This window comes from Dermacentor variabilis, chromosome 10 (assembly GCF_050947875.1).
Source record: "Dermacentor variabilis isolate Ectoservices chromosome 10, ASM5094787v1, whole genome shotgun sequence".
Lineage (NCBI taxonomy): Eukaryota > Metazoa > Arthropoda > Arachnida > Ixodida > Ixodidae > Dermacentor > Dermacentor variabilis.
The window spans coordinates 61,597,542-61,614,083 of record NC_134577.1 but is presented as its reverse complement, the minus strand read 5'-3'; the positions used below and the strand labels follow the sequence as shown (position 1 = coordinate 61,614,083).

Sequence of the window (16,542 nt, the reverse complement as noted above, 5' to 3'; positions counted from 1 at the left end):
TCGTCAATGATATCAAAGTACAGGTTCTTTTAAGTTTAGCCTGCCATACTTCGGCACGTCATTGAAAGGTGTTCTCAACTTGATCAATACGTACCTATGATACGTGAACCGCTAGGCCATTTGCACAAGCTAGTCTTGTACCGATAATACGGCAAGTTGCTATACTTGTGTAAAGAAGGACCAGCACCCCGACAAGTCCAGGCCGCCCACTTTGGTCCGAATTCGCCTTTCCTTCTTTCTTTCTTTCCACTGAGAGGGCAAGAAATTAATGGTAAAAGCTACGTCAATATGCTTGTCTCAACTTCGCCTGTGTACAAGAACTTCCCACCAAAACGTCGCTTTATGCAATTATCGGTGTAAGACTTCCCCACAAAAACGAAAAGACATGAAAACATAAAGCAGGAAATGCTGAACGAGCACACTTGCTCTGGGCTCTGCTTTGCGCCTTCGCGCGCGCGTTCTCGATTGTTTCACAGACTCGCTTAGTCATACTGCGCTGAATTGACAGTTCGGTTCACATCCACGCAATATTATATAAATGCACATGCATGCCCCATACCAAAATTCTTCAAAGGCTCACGCGTCCATTATTCGCGCATTAAAGCCATTCGTCTGACGTCAAATATTTGCGTAACCAGTTAAATAAACGCGCGCTTACAATCCCACATACAGCGTTGCGGGAGCGGAGACCGTAGTATCGCCCTTGGAATTTATACAGAACGTCACGGCGATGGTGACGCCGACGGCATAACTGCGTCTCGAATGCCCATATACTTGTTATCGCAATAAAGAATAAGCTTGCCGAAGAACGGCTGAACAAGCCTTGGCAGGTGGGTTGAGAAGTGCTGCCAAACGAGGCTTCAGTTTCCGAGATGGTTAGATGGGTGTACATGAGTTCGCCATTAACAATCGTTAAATAGCCAGCGTAACTGTGTTGGTTCGCAAGCGTGTGAGATCTTCGGCTGAATAGGCTCAAGTTTCAGGTGAGGGATGAACGGCCAATGATAGATCCTTGGCAATTTGCTGCATGCCACGGAGTATCATTTGGCTTCCGTGCTGCTAACGTCATTCGGTACACATTGCGGCAGTTCCCTTACCTTACGCAAAGAGGGTTCCCGTGCACTTTGAACAAAAGCGGCTGCCTTGACACGACTTTCCGATATATATCCGTCTATACCTTGCGCCACACATTCACGGAATATGTATAGCCTTAAAAGCGAATGCGTTGGCCAGTGTTCCCGTAGGCGTAAGTATATATCGACTACTCAGATACAAATCGCGGTCGGCGCTAAGACATAGCGTTCTCTACTGCTTGCAAATACCGGTGCCGCATCGGTTTTTAGTACACTACGTAGAAGAAAAACTTCCACTGCGCCTTTGTATTCCATGCATGGAAATGCGGGATGTGGAGACTTAGGATCGGCATAGTTTTCGGAGAGCCAGGACGCTTCGAAGGACAAGAGACGGCAAGCAGCAAAGTCTGACGCCTTGGTACGCAATATCTTCCTCCTGTCTTGACCTGTGCGGTAGAAATCACTTGCAGAGAGTAGAGGCATCAGGGAACGTTCACTCTGGGACAAGCACCTACAGTATCCTTCGCCGGCCCTGCTCATCACACCATCTTTTTGAATGGGCATGTTAGAGGTCATTAGATTACGTGTTACACCCGCCGTGGTTGCTTAGTGGCTATGGTGTTGGGCTGCTGATAACGATGTCGCGGGATCGAATACCAGCCATGGCGGCCGCATTTCGATGGGGGCGAATTGCGAAAACACCCATGTGCTTAGATCTAGGTGCACATTAAAGAACTCCAGGTGGTCGAAAGTTCCGGAGTCCTCCACTATTGCGTGCCTCATAATCAGAAAGTGGTTTTGGCACGTACAACCCCATAATTTTTAGATTACGTGTTATGCGTGTCACTTGGCACGTGGTATAACATTGATTTACTAAATACGTGAGCTTGTCTTGGAATATACACTGTCTAAATACTACTAACCTTACTTTCGTTATTGTTTTATAACATATTATAGATGTCATAGCTTCGCCCTTCCGCGAAGACAGCGTCTATATTAGTACGGGACCTCTTTCATTCCGATAGCATAGATCGCACTAAATTGTTTAAGTGCAATATGTCTGTGCGCCTTAAGGATTTGGAGGCCAACGTTTCCAAACAGCAACTTGTCCTCGTCTGTTGTGTCCCCCAGTCGAAACGTTGGCTTCCGCTACAATCTTTGTCCAACCACTGTTGGCTCAGTATTTATGTGAATATCTGTCTTGTGTTGCAGAATTCCTGAGACAACCCGCGTTGACCAATGGAACACGCCGTACCACCTGGCTAATAGCACATCCACCGACTGCGGTAGGTGCGGGAGGGTTTTCGGTCACTGGTATACCACGCCTCGCAGTCAAGGTGATTGAGGAAGCTAACATTTGCTATCGTACACAATACATTAAGGCAGCACGAATGAATGAATTCTGGGGTTTTAGGTGTCATAACCCCGATGTTATGAGGCACGCCATAGTGAGGGACTCCGCATGTGTTTTGAACACCAGAGGACTTTTAGCGTGCCACCAATGTTAAGCAGCATCGCCGCTGTCTGAGGTATGGTTCAGTAAATTTCATTCATGCACCTTTTCGTTAATCGGTTGATCCAAACTTTTCTTGCTTCGGTTAAGTAATTTTATTGCTAAGCATTCTTTGCCTCATCCAATATACTGTGACAATTGAGTCCAAGGTCCGCCCATAAGTCCCGAGACCAACCGCCCTTACCCGCTGAAAGCCAAGCCAGCTGGAATCCACTCGAACCTTAATGACTTTGCTCTGCTAACGCAAATGTCCTTTGTCTCAGCGCTGATATGAGGTTCATCCATAAAATTTGCGAAGATGTGCAGGTTTCATCATAACCAATGACAAATTTCTTTCGGGAACCATTCATCGCTTTTTGTGGTTAGCTGATATATTTATAAGCCCGATCTCGTTCTAGAGATTTTGAAGGTAAAATATGGAATGTTTACGTCATTTTATTTTTCAATAACAGCAGCAACCTACTATGCAGCGATTGTTCCGTACATGCGTTTGCATGTACCGTTTTCTTGCATGACCGACAGCAACGTCGTCTGCCGCTTAGTTGCTTATCAGAGAGCACAACCATTATCAAAGCGCGCCAAGAAGCGAGAGAACAAAAAAATCAGCCCTTTCCAGGTCAACCGCCCTCCGGTCAGTGCAGAGTAGCCGAAGGAATGTAGCAACGAACAACTCCCGAAACACACGCGAGTCTTTCTCGTAACATTACGTTGTGGCTTCCCACTTTTGTTGTTTAAATTAAGAGAATCACTTCAGACGGCCGCAGCGCTGTCAGAGTTACTTCTTTCTTCCTGCGCGTTCCTATCGCGGAATTCTCCAGCCTTGTTCTCGCGCAATCGCAAATCAGCACCTCTATTTCAGGGCATATAGGCCACACAGAAGCCGGAAGCACTGGCTTCACACTTCCGGTCTGCAGCAGCAGCCCAGTGGCCAGTACAAGCTACGCGCACATGCAGGAACCATCGGACATTTTTGGGAACGATGCTTGGTGAGCCAAACCTTTGTATGAATTCCTTTCGATTGAGGAACTCAGTGAGATGACACTGAACGCTGCCTATGGCTCAATTATACTTCCACTGACGAGCTTCTGCGACGGATGAAAGCGTTTTTGCCTGAAATGCCAAATGTCATCTGCAGTTAAGACAATATAGCGCTGGCGTAACAGGAATCTTCAGCTCGGGACTTAAGTACATTGAAAATGAGAGATTAATCTGCTGAACAACCAACTGCGCCAATATTCCAGTTTCTGCAGTCGAAAAAAATTTATAATATGTTAAGGAATTGCATTTTTGATTTACGTCGCAAGTACCATAAATTCTGAAACAATTCGGCCATAAAGCCACCGCCGCGATTCTCTAAACTGCACCTAACACCACATCTAAAGTGCGCAAAATGGGTGTATTACGCAGCACCCTGAAATATACTATTTTAGAAGCAGATCCTTTAGTAATCCTCGCAAACCAAAACTTCACGCAAACTGGAAATGTATAAAAAGGAAGTGATGACCTTGGGTGCAGGAAGTTATGACCTGGTGCAGTTAACTTAATAAACCTTTTCTTTTTTTCTCGTAACTTTGCGATTTCAAAATTTTTCAAACTTGACAACCTAGATAAATGTTGTGATTGATGCGATTACTGGAATTTGACTGTTTGAATGAAATACCATCAACTAGTATTGAATTCAAACGTAAGTCACTGAAGAAGTCTTTTCTTCAGCCTAGACCGGGTCCTCTGAAAACGCTCATCCCACTATTGTGGCCAGCTATCCCAACTCCTAAATTTATTATTAATTTGTTTACTTATTTACTTACTTACCTAAAAAATGTTTACGATGTAAAAATTAAGTAAGTAATCTGGTCTAGATACGGGCCGAGCGAGCACGATTACAAAAAACATACTAAGTTACACCACATAAGTTCAATGACACCATAACCTTCCATGAGTCACGTGAACAATGACGAATAAATATAACCCACCGTGGTTGCTCAGTGGCTATGGTGTTGGGCTGCTCAGCACGAGGTAGCGGGATCAAATCCCGGCCACGGCGGCCGCATTTCGATGGGGGGCGAAATGCGAAAACACCCGCGTACTTAGATTTAGGTGCACGTTAAAGAACCCCAGGTGGTCGAAATTTCGGGAGTCCTCCACTGCGGCGTGGCTCTTAATCTGAAACTGGTTTTGGCACGTAAAACGCATAATATAATCTTTTTAGAATAAATATAGGTAAACGATAAATACCATATTAACAACAATGTAGCAAACAATTTTCATCCAGTACAAACTGGGCAGTAACTTCAAAAAACAGCAGACAGCAGAGAACGCATACGCGATGCACTTGTGCATGTGTCGTATTCAGTTCGTATTTTTTTCTTGCATTTCTGCCTGAAACGGTAGGGATGATAACGCACCAACAATGCCAACTCCACGTATGCAAACTTCATGAAATTAACGCACAACAAATCTCATGGCCAAGAAATGAATAGAAAGAAATAGAGATTTTATCCACGGCGCTTGAAAACTCTGGCACACTTCATAATATTCGATATGTATTTGATATTTGTATATTGCCATATGTCCGACGAGGAGCAGCCCCCTCCCCACCCCCCACCCCCTCGTATTTGTCAGAGATAACGCGAGTAGTACAGCGCGCCTTTTAAGCGTTTGCAATTATGTTACTCCTCGTTACGTACAAGGGCTTGTATAAAAAGCAAACGTGTTTTAGCTCAGGCAATACGGTCTTTTTCAGTGCTGAACGTCGCACTTCCGAGGGCACATTTCTGGACCTTTGCCTGAATGCTCCTCCTTAGCGTGTCCAAGAAGTAGGACTGTTTTTAATCTTTAGAGCATGTAAATTTCATATATAATCTTCGTTTTCAGATAGTCCTACTCGTCTGCGCAGGTTACATTTAGGCTTTATATATTGTAACAAATATAACAACACTTTTTATTAATATCCACTTCACGGACCATCGTTCGTGTTTTCAAGCTTAACGAAATAGACACAACAAAAGCTCCAGTGTTCAATTTCTGCCAATCTAGAAGCAAAATCGAGCGTTAAATATAAATGTAGCAGGTTCGCGCTCAGATTGTGCAAATCGCCTTACTATGAACGCGCGATTTAGTTTGTCCAACTCTCAAATGGCAAATGTGTTTTTATCATCAAGTAACAACAGTCACCCATTTTGAGCCCCATTGTACGTTTACTTACAGGAATGCTACTGGAACAGGAGGGAGGGAACAGCAAGAGTTGTCCGGTGTTTCCAGCAGAGAGGATGCCTTACACGGGCACACCAAGGAACACACGGGCGATACAGCCTACACTTGCAAAGCAATTGATTCTGTGAATAATTCTGTGAAACACTGCCGGAATACAACAGGCAAAAACCACAAATGCGCAACCTGCGGCAAAATGTTCCACCGGGTTGCTCATCTTGCCGCACATTACCTCACGCACACAAACGAGAAGCCCTACAAATGCGAAATATGTGAAAAATCGTTTCGGCGTTCTCATCACCTAGATAACCACAAACGTACACACACAGGCGAGAGACCTTACACTTGCAAAACATGTGGTAAATCATTCGCGCTCACGTCGACTCTCCGTAAACACAATTACACTCACACAGACGAGAAACACCATGTTTGTCAGAAGTGTACTAAACCATTCAAAACCAAAAAAATGCTCGAACGTCATCACAGCTTGTGTTGTGGGGACAGAGCTTTCGTTTGCGAAATATGTCACGCATCCTTCAATAACAACTCGGCTCTCGATCGTCACTGTCGAAGCCACATGCATTAAACCCCGCATTTGTGTACGCAGAGCGGACTTGCTTCCGCAGGGAAAACCTTTGATGGACACCTGCACCAGAATATTACCTGCCAATTGAGTGGAGATGCATTTGGAGACGACGATCAACTTAATACCCACTTCGTGACGCATAGGGTTGTGCAGACATAATAGTCTGACTAGTGCGCAAGTCAACTAAATCGCCCGCGGCTTTTGCATGTCAACATGAAAGTGAAGCAGTGCGGTGAAGCAACGCTGATATTCTTTCAGAGGATCCAGGAGCTAACTAAACGCATCTTGTGCATAGGCCGGCTTCTTTTGACGTTTAAAGCGCCCTAGTAAAATGAGCGATGTGAACGATGCCATCTGGTTTCTCCAAATTATGAGAAAAGACGTCGTCGCCAGAGGTATTTGGGCTGCTTCAATGTCGAAGTATACGGCAGGTCCTGGCGAGCGCCTACTGCTTGAATAACTGCATTTGCTGTTCACGAACGCAGCTTTAGCAAAATTATTTCAAGACAAATCCTTCTGGGCTGCAAGTTTCTGTTTTATGTAAGTAGAAGGTTCAAATGTCTTCACAATTTCCTTGACTCGCTGTCCTGTCAGTGTTTCTTTGTAGGTGTTTTGACAGCGTAGTAGTGAACAGGCTCTAATGAACCCAGGGCTTTATGATATTCGAATATCGATAGAAAGAGACAACTCTAATTGGAAAGAACTTAAAATAGGAGGCACTGTATTTTCAACTAACAAGTAATCTCTGTCATTAATTAAGGTCCTTGCGCCCTGTTGCCTCCCAGAGACACCTTTTATGACTATATAGAGACGCATTCCACCCATGGGAAAATTTATTTCTTTTAAAATGTGTTGAATGCATTGACTGTTTTGGTTCTCTCTTTACTCCTGTATCTATACCGAAAGTCTTTTTTGTATACCATAAACTGTGTTGATGACAGTAGTGAGACTGTATTAGATCGAAATAGTTTGGAGCTTCACTATATCATGTGTTCTCCAACTACAAAAATTTTGTGAACTACAAAAATTTTGTGAAATTGTGATGGCTTAAAGCTTTAAAGGCCAGTCTTTTATCCACTTGGAAGCCGTCTGTCATAACTCACACTGTTCTCCAGTTACAGCTGTAGAATCTTTTTTTTAGCGTGATGTGACAAACTCATCTGTGCGAGCAATGACCGGAAAAGTGAAATGCACTTTTTAGGCATATTAACAAGCACACTTGTATATCTCCTACTTGTGAATGCGCTTCGCAGGCTAACAACGGTTGTTACCACTCAGTGCACGGCACTGAGTGGTAACGGCACTGAGTGGTAAGCACCAACAATTACGCTGCAATCTTCGATGAATCACGTAGGAATATGCGACGTTCGTTAACCGTAAATCACTTCTTCGATGGTTGACGCATGGGCTCGGAAATATCTCTGTCCGAGTGTAACTTGTTTCGTGGGTTCACGTTCGCCCAATAAAGTGATTCGTGGCTCACGCTTCTTATTACTGTGTTGTTCGCCGTCACCACAACGCTACATCCCGTAGAGGAGCGTCTTCATTACCGGATACACACTACAAGCCGTGAAAACAGTGTAAATGTCGCCATGGACCAGTGAGCTAGCCGTAACCTACCACTACCAGAAGAGTACGGACGTGTGCCCGACAAGACTAGGAAGATCTTGGCCCTGTGAGCAGTCGCAATGAACGCCTCCATGTCGCCTGCAATGATCATTCTGCGAAAATCTTGGGGGAGGGGATCGAATCCTGGCCATGGTGGCCCCATTTTATTAATCGCAGTTTATTAAAAAGGAGTGCTCGAACTGACTGTGCCTCAACTTACATCTGAAGGGTGGCGTGTCGACAAGCTCCAGACGTGTCAGCAACTATTGCTACACCGCCGGAGGAGTTCGCCTCGTCACGGACTTTTCGGGAGATGGTGTAATTGCGAAGGGAATTAGTGCTCCCTGCGCTGCTGGTAAAACCGGTAGCGCAGGGAGCTTCGGATATATAGGCGAAACATCGTCAGCAGTAGTCGCATAGTTTCGCATCTGCCATTTCATCCTCCGAGACAGCCACACGTTCGGCTTGCGCGCTTGCCCTCAAACTCCGAGTTCGTGGAATACCGGATCTGCCCGACTATGCTTCGGGGGTTAGAGACGACCAGTCGAAGATACCATAAGAATGTTAGCCGACTGAAGAAAAGCTGCCGGGAAGTGCTTCCGGCGATTACCCTAGCCCGTTTACTCCGTTGTTTAAAAGAAAAAAAACCGTGTCTTTCGGGAAGCCTCTCAAAAGCCCAGAATGGACCCTCGCTCGTAGCCACTAAAGGTTTTTAGGATAGTCATTTCGAGCCGACGAGCGGCTACGCTTTATCAAAAACATTGATAGCGCCGGCGCGACAAACCTTGTGCTAAAGTTCAGCAGACAGGTATGGCTTTTAATTCTATTTTTGTTTTTCTGACGCAATCATTACGTCACTGCGGGAAGATTGAAAAGTTTAAGGTCACTACGCCACGTAGTGGCACTCACGCGAACTAAAACCTGACGTCCAGAACAGCTGAATCTGATGGGGATCATGCACACATAATTATGAAAGGGTTCGCCCTTTGAGATTAGCACGCCGCTATACATACTTATTTGCTGTTTTGCCACTGAGAATGTAAGAAGCAAAATTCGACTTGATTGAGTTTTCTCCATGCGTGATAATTGTATCGGCCATAAGGGCAAACTTGACGCGAGTGAGCTGCCTTTGCGATGTCAATGTTCGCAGATTATGTAGCCGTAACACAGCGGTCTATGCACGGCGGCCACACGATTACTTGGCAACTTATTAAAGCGTCAGCCACCTCGTATTCGTACCTATACATACGTACAGTGCGATGCTTGCCTGCGCCAGGTACTTGCTCCTGTATAGATTTGATCGACTGAGTGACTGATTGATTGCCTTAACGTCAATGCAACGCCCAGGATACGACAGAGAAGTCAATGTCCTTTATAAACATCCATTTGATAAGGGATACACAATAGTAGAGGACTGCGCGTTCATTTTGAAGTTCCTTAAGGTGTCCGTAATCTTCATAAAACAACATTTCCGCATTCTGACCATTAAGATAAAAATGCTCCGCTAACGGGAATTGGACTTGCGATCTACTGCTGATCAGAACCCGGCTACTAGTGAATCACAAAGGCGGGTGTTTATGAACCTCTTCAGTGCGGGTACCGATGACGAACGTTTGGGGCATTATGAATTAAAATTAATTCATATTTGAGGGTTCGCGTGCTAGCTGAAATCGGGACATCATGATGAGGCACGTTGTCGTGAGGATCCAGATAAATTTAAAAACATCTGAGGTTCCAGAAGCCGGAATTATGAATAGTCAAACGCCACGTGGTCATCGCATCTCGAAAGTATTCAAGAGCTAGAAAAAGTATTCTATTACATTACATTGCAATCTCCTTTCTGCTGTGTTTACACGACACTGCATTTTTTATACAGTTGCCTCCACAGGGGCTCATTTGTCGGCAGGCGTTTGGTGAGCCGTGACACCAAAGTGTCCAGCAGACGTGGGCCGGACCCTTCGTTCCCTCATCGTGCGCTGCTTAGACGTGTCCAAAAGAAAGGTGATTAGTACAGTTAAGACGATAAGAAGAGTGCCGGGGCGTTTTAAAGCCCTTCGGTGGAGGCCCTGCACGTTACTGCCTTGGATTTTCCGTACATTTCGAGTGACCCATCCGAGGAAATTCGGCGTTGGCATTTTCCTCTCCCCTTATTTGATTCCGTATTTTTTTCTGACGTGCTTTATTTTACTCATGACCACTCCTATCTTCCTATTTGTACGGCTCACGTATCCATTCTTACATGTTAGGTCCTCCAACGTCTCATAGTCATTGCAGTCTAAACAAAATAGAAGGCTATAAGAACCCCATCTTCTCCTTCACTACCGCAACTCTCCAAATAACTTGACGCACCAATGGAGGCTTACCAACTCTTTCTATCGACCGAAAGAGATTCCGCCCTTTCGATGAAGCAAAATACGATAAAATTGAAAACAAAGATAGAATACTTTCTACTTTTGTTGCTGGCAATTCTTTGGCTTACACCCTAGGCGCGGGCTACGAGGTGCTAAAAATGGTCAGCGGAGACCTCCTGCTCTTGTTTCGTGACAAACAGGAGTAGGAGACTCTAACCAGTCTTGTGTATCTTTGAGGTATTCCGACGACCAGCTTACAACCATCATCATCATCATCAGCCTCGTTAAGCCCACTGCAGGGCAAAGGCCTCACTCATACTTATCCTACTTCACCGTTCCTAACCAAATTGTGGCCATGTCGTCCCTGCAAACTTCTTAACCTCATCCGCCCACCTAACTTTCTGCCACTACCTGATACGTTTCCCTTCCCTTGGAATCCAGCTCGTAAACCTTAATGACCATCGGTTATCTTCCCTCCTGATTACATGTCCTGCCCATGCCCATTTCTTGATTTCAACAAAGATGTCATTAACTCACGTTTGTTCCCTCACGCAATCTGCTCTTTTCTGATCCGTTAACGTTAGACCCATGATTCTTATTTTCCATAGCTCGTTGCGTCGTCCTCAATTTAAGTAGAACACTTTTTGTAAGGCTCCAGGTTTCTGCCCCGTACGTGAGTACTGGTAAAACACAGCTGTTATACACTTTCCTCTTATACACCCACCCTTCTGCTTTGCCTCTCCAGGTCAGTGAGCATGCCTTGCAATTTGTCCTCTGAGTTAGTAAGCAAGGCAATATCATCAGCGAACCTCAAGTTACTAAGGTATTCTTCATTAACACTTAACGCCAATTCTTCCCAATCCAGGTCAATAAATACCTCCTCTAAACAGCACTGGAGAGGTCGTGTCTCCCTACCTGAAGCCTTTCTTTATTGGGATTTTGTTGCTTTCTTTATGGAGGTCTACGGTGGCTGTGGAGCCACCATACATATATTTCAGTATTTTTACGTACGGCTCGTCTACACCCTGATTCCGCAATGCCTCCATTACTGCTGAGGTTTCAACTGAATCAAACGCTTTCTCGTATCCTATGAAAGTTATATATAAGGGTTGGTTATATTCCGCACACTTCTCTATCACCTGATTGATAGTGTAAATATGGTCTATTGTTGAGTAGCCTTTACGGAATCCTGCCTGGTCCTTTGGTTGACAGAAGTCTAAGATGTTCCTGACTCTATTTGCGATTATCTTAGTAAATACTTTGCATGCAACGGACAGTAAGCTGATCGGTCTATAATTTTTCAAATCTTTTTATGGATTAGGATTATGTTGGCGTTCTTCCAAGATTCCGGTACGCTCGAGGTCATGAGGCATTGCGTATATGGGTGGCCAGTTTTTTTCTAGAAAAATCTGCTCAACATCCTTCAACAAATCTGCTGTTACCCGATCCTCCCCAGCTGCTTTCCCCCTTTGCATAGCCCCCAAAGCTTTCTTTACTTCTTCCGGCGTTACTTGTGTGATTTCAAATTCCTCTAGACTATTCTCTCTTCCATTATCATCGTCGGTGCCACTGGTACTGTATAAATCTCTATGGAACTCCTCATCCACTTGAACTATCTCATTCATATTAGTAACGATATTGCCGGCTTTGTCTCTTTACGCATACATCTGACTCGTGCGAATTCCTAGTTTCTTCTCCACCGCTTTTAGGCTTCCTCCATTCCGGAGAGCATATTCAATTCTATCCATATTATAGTTCCTTATGTCTACTGCCTTACGCTTGTTGATTAACTGGGAAAGTTCTGCCAGTTCTATTGTAGCTGTATTGTTGCGGGCTTTCATACATTGGCGTTTCTTGATCAGATATTTCTTGTACTGCGATAGCTTACTCGTATCCTGCCTAACGGAGTTACCACTGACTTCTATTGCACCCTCCTTAATGATGCCCATAAGAGTGTCGTTCATTGTTTCAGCACTAAGGTCCTCTTCCTGAGTTAAAGCCGAATACCTGTTCTGTAGCTTGATCCGGAATTCCTCCATTTTCCCTCTTACCGCTAACTCATTGATCGGCTTCTTATGTACCAGTTTCTTCCGTTCCCTCCTCTAGTCTACGCTAATTCAAGTTCTTACCATCCTATGGTCACTGCAGCTCACCTTGCAGAGCACGTCCACATCTTGTATAATGCCAGGATTAGCGCATAGTATAAAGTCTATTTCATTTCTAGTCTCACCGTTCGGGCTTCTCCACGTCACTTTCGGCTATCCCGCTTGCGGAAGAAGGTATTCATTATCCGCATAATATTCTGTTCTGCAAGGTCTAATAATAACTCTCCCCTGTTATTCCTTGTGCCTATGCCATATTCCCCCACTGCCTTGTCTGCGGCCTGCTTCTTGCCTACCCTGGCATTGAAGTCGCCCATCAGTACGGTGTATATTGTTTTGACTTGAGCCATCGCCGATTCCACATCTTCATGGAAACTTTAGACTTCCTGGTCATCATGACTGGATGTAGGGGCGTACGCCTGTGCGACCTTAAATTTGTACCTCTTATTGAGTTTCACAACAAGACCTGCCACTCTCTCGTTGATGCTATAGGATTCCTGTATGTTACCAGCTGTATTCGTATCAATTAGGAATCCGACTCCTAGTTCTCGTCTCTCCGCTAAGCCCCGGTAGCAGAAGACGTGCCCCCTTTTTAGCACTGTATATGCTTCTTTTGGCCTCCTAACTTCACTGAGCCCTATTATATCCCATATACTGCCCTCTAATTCCTCCAATAGCACTGCTAGACTCGCCTCACAAGATAACGTTCTTGCGTTAAACGTTGCCAGGTTCAGATTCCAATGAGCGCCAGTGCAGCGGCGGCGTAGAGGTCGAGCATCCGCCTCGCGCGGAAGAGAGCCGTGGTTCGAATCCCGATGCCTCGCAATTTGCCACTGGAATTAAAAAAATCCGCTTGTTGATAAAATTGCACTCCGACGATCAAGTCTGCTGACACAAACTTTACCATGAGCCTTGAATGGCTTTCGCCTTAATACTATCAATTAAGTTTGAATTCGAACCGAAGTCACTAAAGAACTCTTCATCCTAGACAGGTTCTCTGAAAATGCTGCTGTAGGCAGTTATTCCTTACTCCTATAATTATTTATTTACTTACTCAATACATTTTTTCAATGAAAAAATTCATTAAGTATGCAATCTGGTCTCGATACGACCGAAGCGGTCACGATTAGAAAAAACGTAAGAGCTAGGTTACACCAGATGAGTTCAATCGCACCATAACTTTCCATGAGTCACGTGAACAATGACTAGAATAATATAGGTAAACGAATAAATGGCATATTAAAAGCAATATAGCAGAGAACGTTCATCCAGGGCATATACGGTAGTAATTTAAAAAAAATCAGACGGTAGAGAACGTATACACTAGGCACTTGTGCATGTCTTCTATTCTGTACTTTTCCTTTTTTATATATTTCTGCTCTCGACGGCATGAGCGATGAGGCGCTAGCAATTCCGAAACGCCACGCATGCAAACTTCTTGAAGTTAACGCACAAAAGTGTCCTGGCCAAGGAATCAAAAGAAAGAAATACATTTTATGCTACTATGAGGAACATTGCAGTGAGCGTTGTACTGCATATTTGCACAATCGGATCTTTGAAGTATTCGGCAGCAGATTTTATCGGTTGTGCGTGAAAACTCCGAAATATTTCATAATATACGATATGTATTTGATATGTATGTGTTGAGTCACCACATATGTCCGACGATGACTTAAGCCGTCTCCTCCTTCCCTATATTTCTCAGAGATGATTCCAATAGTATAGTACACCTTTGAAGCATTTCCAATTATATTACTCCTCCTCACGTACAAGGCGTCCTACAAAAAACAAACCTGTTTTAGCTCGGGAAATACGGTCTGTTTCAGTGCCGAGTGTCTCAATTGGCAAAAATGTGTTTTTGTGATCCCGTAAAAAGAGACGCCCATATTGAGTTCCATTGTGCGTCCATTTGCAGGAATCCTACGGCAACAGGAGGACGGGAACAGCAAGGATTCTGCGATGTTTGTGGGACTGTTTCCAGCAGACAGGATGCCTTACACGGGCCCGCCAACGAACACACGGGCGATACAGGACACACTTGAAAAGCAAGTGATTCTGTGAATAATTCGAAGTTCGAAGAACGCTGTCGGAATACAAGAGGCAAAAACCACAAATGCGCAACCTAAGGCCAGTTGTTCCGCCAAGATAGTAATCTAGTTATATGCCGCGTGCACACAGGCGAGAAACCTTACAAATGTGAAATGTGTGAGAAATCGTTTCGGCAGTATGGTCATTTAGCTTACCACAAGCTCACACATACAGACGAGCAACCCTGCAAATGCCGCATTTGTGATAAATCGTTCCGGTGGTCCAGTCATCTAGATAGTCATATGCGCACACATACAGGCGAGAAACAATATATATGGGAAATATGTGAAAAAGCGTTTCGACATTATCATAACCATTCTCATTCTCATTCTCAGCCACTTGGTTTCTCGAAATTACGAGACAGGACGTCGTCGCCAGAAGTATTCAGGTGCTTCAATGTCGAAGTATACTTCAGATCCTGGCCAGCGCTTGCTGCTCGCATAACTGCGTGTGTTATTCGCGAACGCAGCTTTAGCAGACTTATTTCGAGAGAAACGCTCATGGGCTGCAAGTTTGGGTTTTGTGTTAGTAGAAGGTCCTTGACCCGCCGTTTCGTTAGAGATTTTTTTTTCAGGCATTTTGACATTGGGCTTAGTAAACAAGCTCTAATGGACCCTGTGCTTCATGATTTTGCAGTGTGAATAAAAGGGAAACTATAATTGAAAAGCATATAAAAAAGGAGGCACTGTTTTCTTGGCAATTCACAAGTAAGGTGTCATTATTTCAGCTCTTTACGCCCTCTTGCCTTCCATAGACAGCGTTCACAATATATAGACACATCTTACGTTTCGCAAAACTTATTTCCTTTAAAATTTGGTAAATGCATTGAATGTTTTGGTTCTCTCTTTGGCTCGTGTATTCAAACCGAAAATATTTGTTGGAAACCATAAACTAAGCTGATCACAGTAGTCAGACTACTAGATTGAAATAATTCGGAGATTCACTATATTATGTGTTCTCCCGCTACGAAAATTTCACTTGTTTTATTAAGGTAGCGTCATGTTTTAAAGGGCAGTTTTTTATCCACTTTGAAGCCGTCTGTTATAACTCGCACTGTTCTCTATTTACATTTGCAGAATCTTTTTAGTGTGATGTGACAAACGCATCTGCGTGAGCAATGACGGGAAACGTGAGATGCAGGTTTTAGGCATATTGACACGCGTACTTCCATATCTTGTTCTCGTGAATTTTTCCTTCTCTGAAATTCGTCTACGTCACTGCTTCAAGTACAACCAGCTCGGAAGGCCTGCATCTCCCAAATGCCAAGGATGTCGTCACATTTCGTCACACAAAGGGCAGCGCAATGACGGAATTCTCGTTTCAGAAATGCAACGCGTGAACAAAGTGAGACTACACACCGTGTACAGTGAGGCTAACCAGTGCGTAGATGCTGCCAAAGCAAAAGGCGCGTTGTCGCTGGTTTCCTCCAACATCGAAACTCGTAGTGCTCACTCTACAGACATTGAACACGGCACAGTTCTCAACCAAGCAGATGTCTTTGCCATTCCGAAAGGCAGCTTGATGAACCAGTTCCAAACCGAGAGATTCACCATGTAGCGTGATGTGGTCTATGCAGGATAGACATGATAAGCAATGCAAAATGCTAACGTATTTCTGAGAATTGTCCTCTAATATACAGGCATTTTTAGACATCGGAAAAGCGATCGGTAGGTAGACATGCATAAGCTACGAGAAGCAAGTAAACAAAAGCGAGGCAACAGCAGTGCCAAAGAACGGTTAGACATTACGAGACAGTACTGAGAATTTCTTTACTATTTTTTTTTTGTCAAGTTCCATATTTCATGAAAGTGCGTGAAACAAAATTTTTTCGTACTCGCGATGCAGGTTCCGCGGCATTTCTTTTACAATATCACCATTCCATGTAGCGAGTGTGAAACAAAAATTTACGACAGTGATGCCATCACTGGGGAAGGAACTCCAAATGGGCCGCAGGGTGCCTCACCTGGCACCTGCTTTACATTCGCATCTTATGACACGCCTGAATCGGCGC

General features: G+C 44.3%; 1 protein-coding gene across 1 annotated transcript in view; it reads left to right on the top strand.

The window, feature by feature from the left end:
* The window catches only part of LOC142559267 (uncharacterized), a 79,012-nt gene that overhangs the window by 38,773 nt on the left and 23,697 nt on the right, over positions 1–16,542 (top strand). The window contains exons 10-13 of the mRNA XM_075670891.1: positions 2,286–2,359; positions 3,446–3,572; positions 5,794–6,375; positions 7,636–7,692. Coding sequence (XP_075527006.1) covers positions 2,286–2,359; positions 3,446–3,572; positions 5,794–6,375; positions 7,636–7,692 — 840 coding nt within the window. The remainder of the gene's footprint in view (positions 1–2,285; positions 2,360–3,445; positions 3,573–5,793; positions 6,376–7,635; positions 7,693–16,542) is intronic.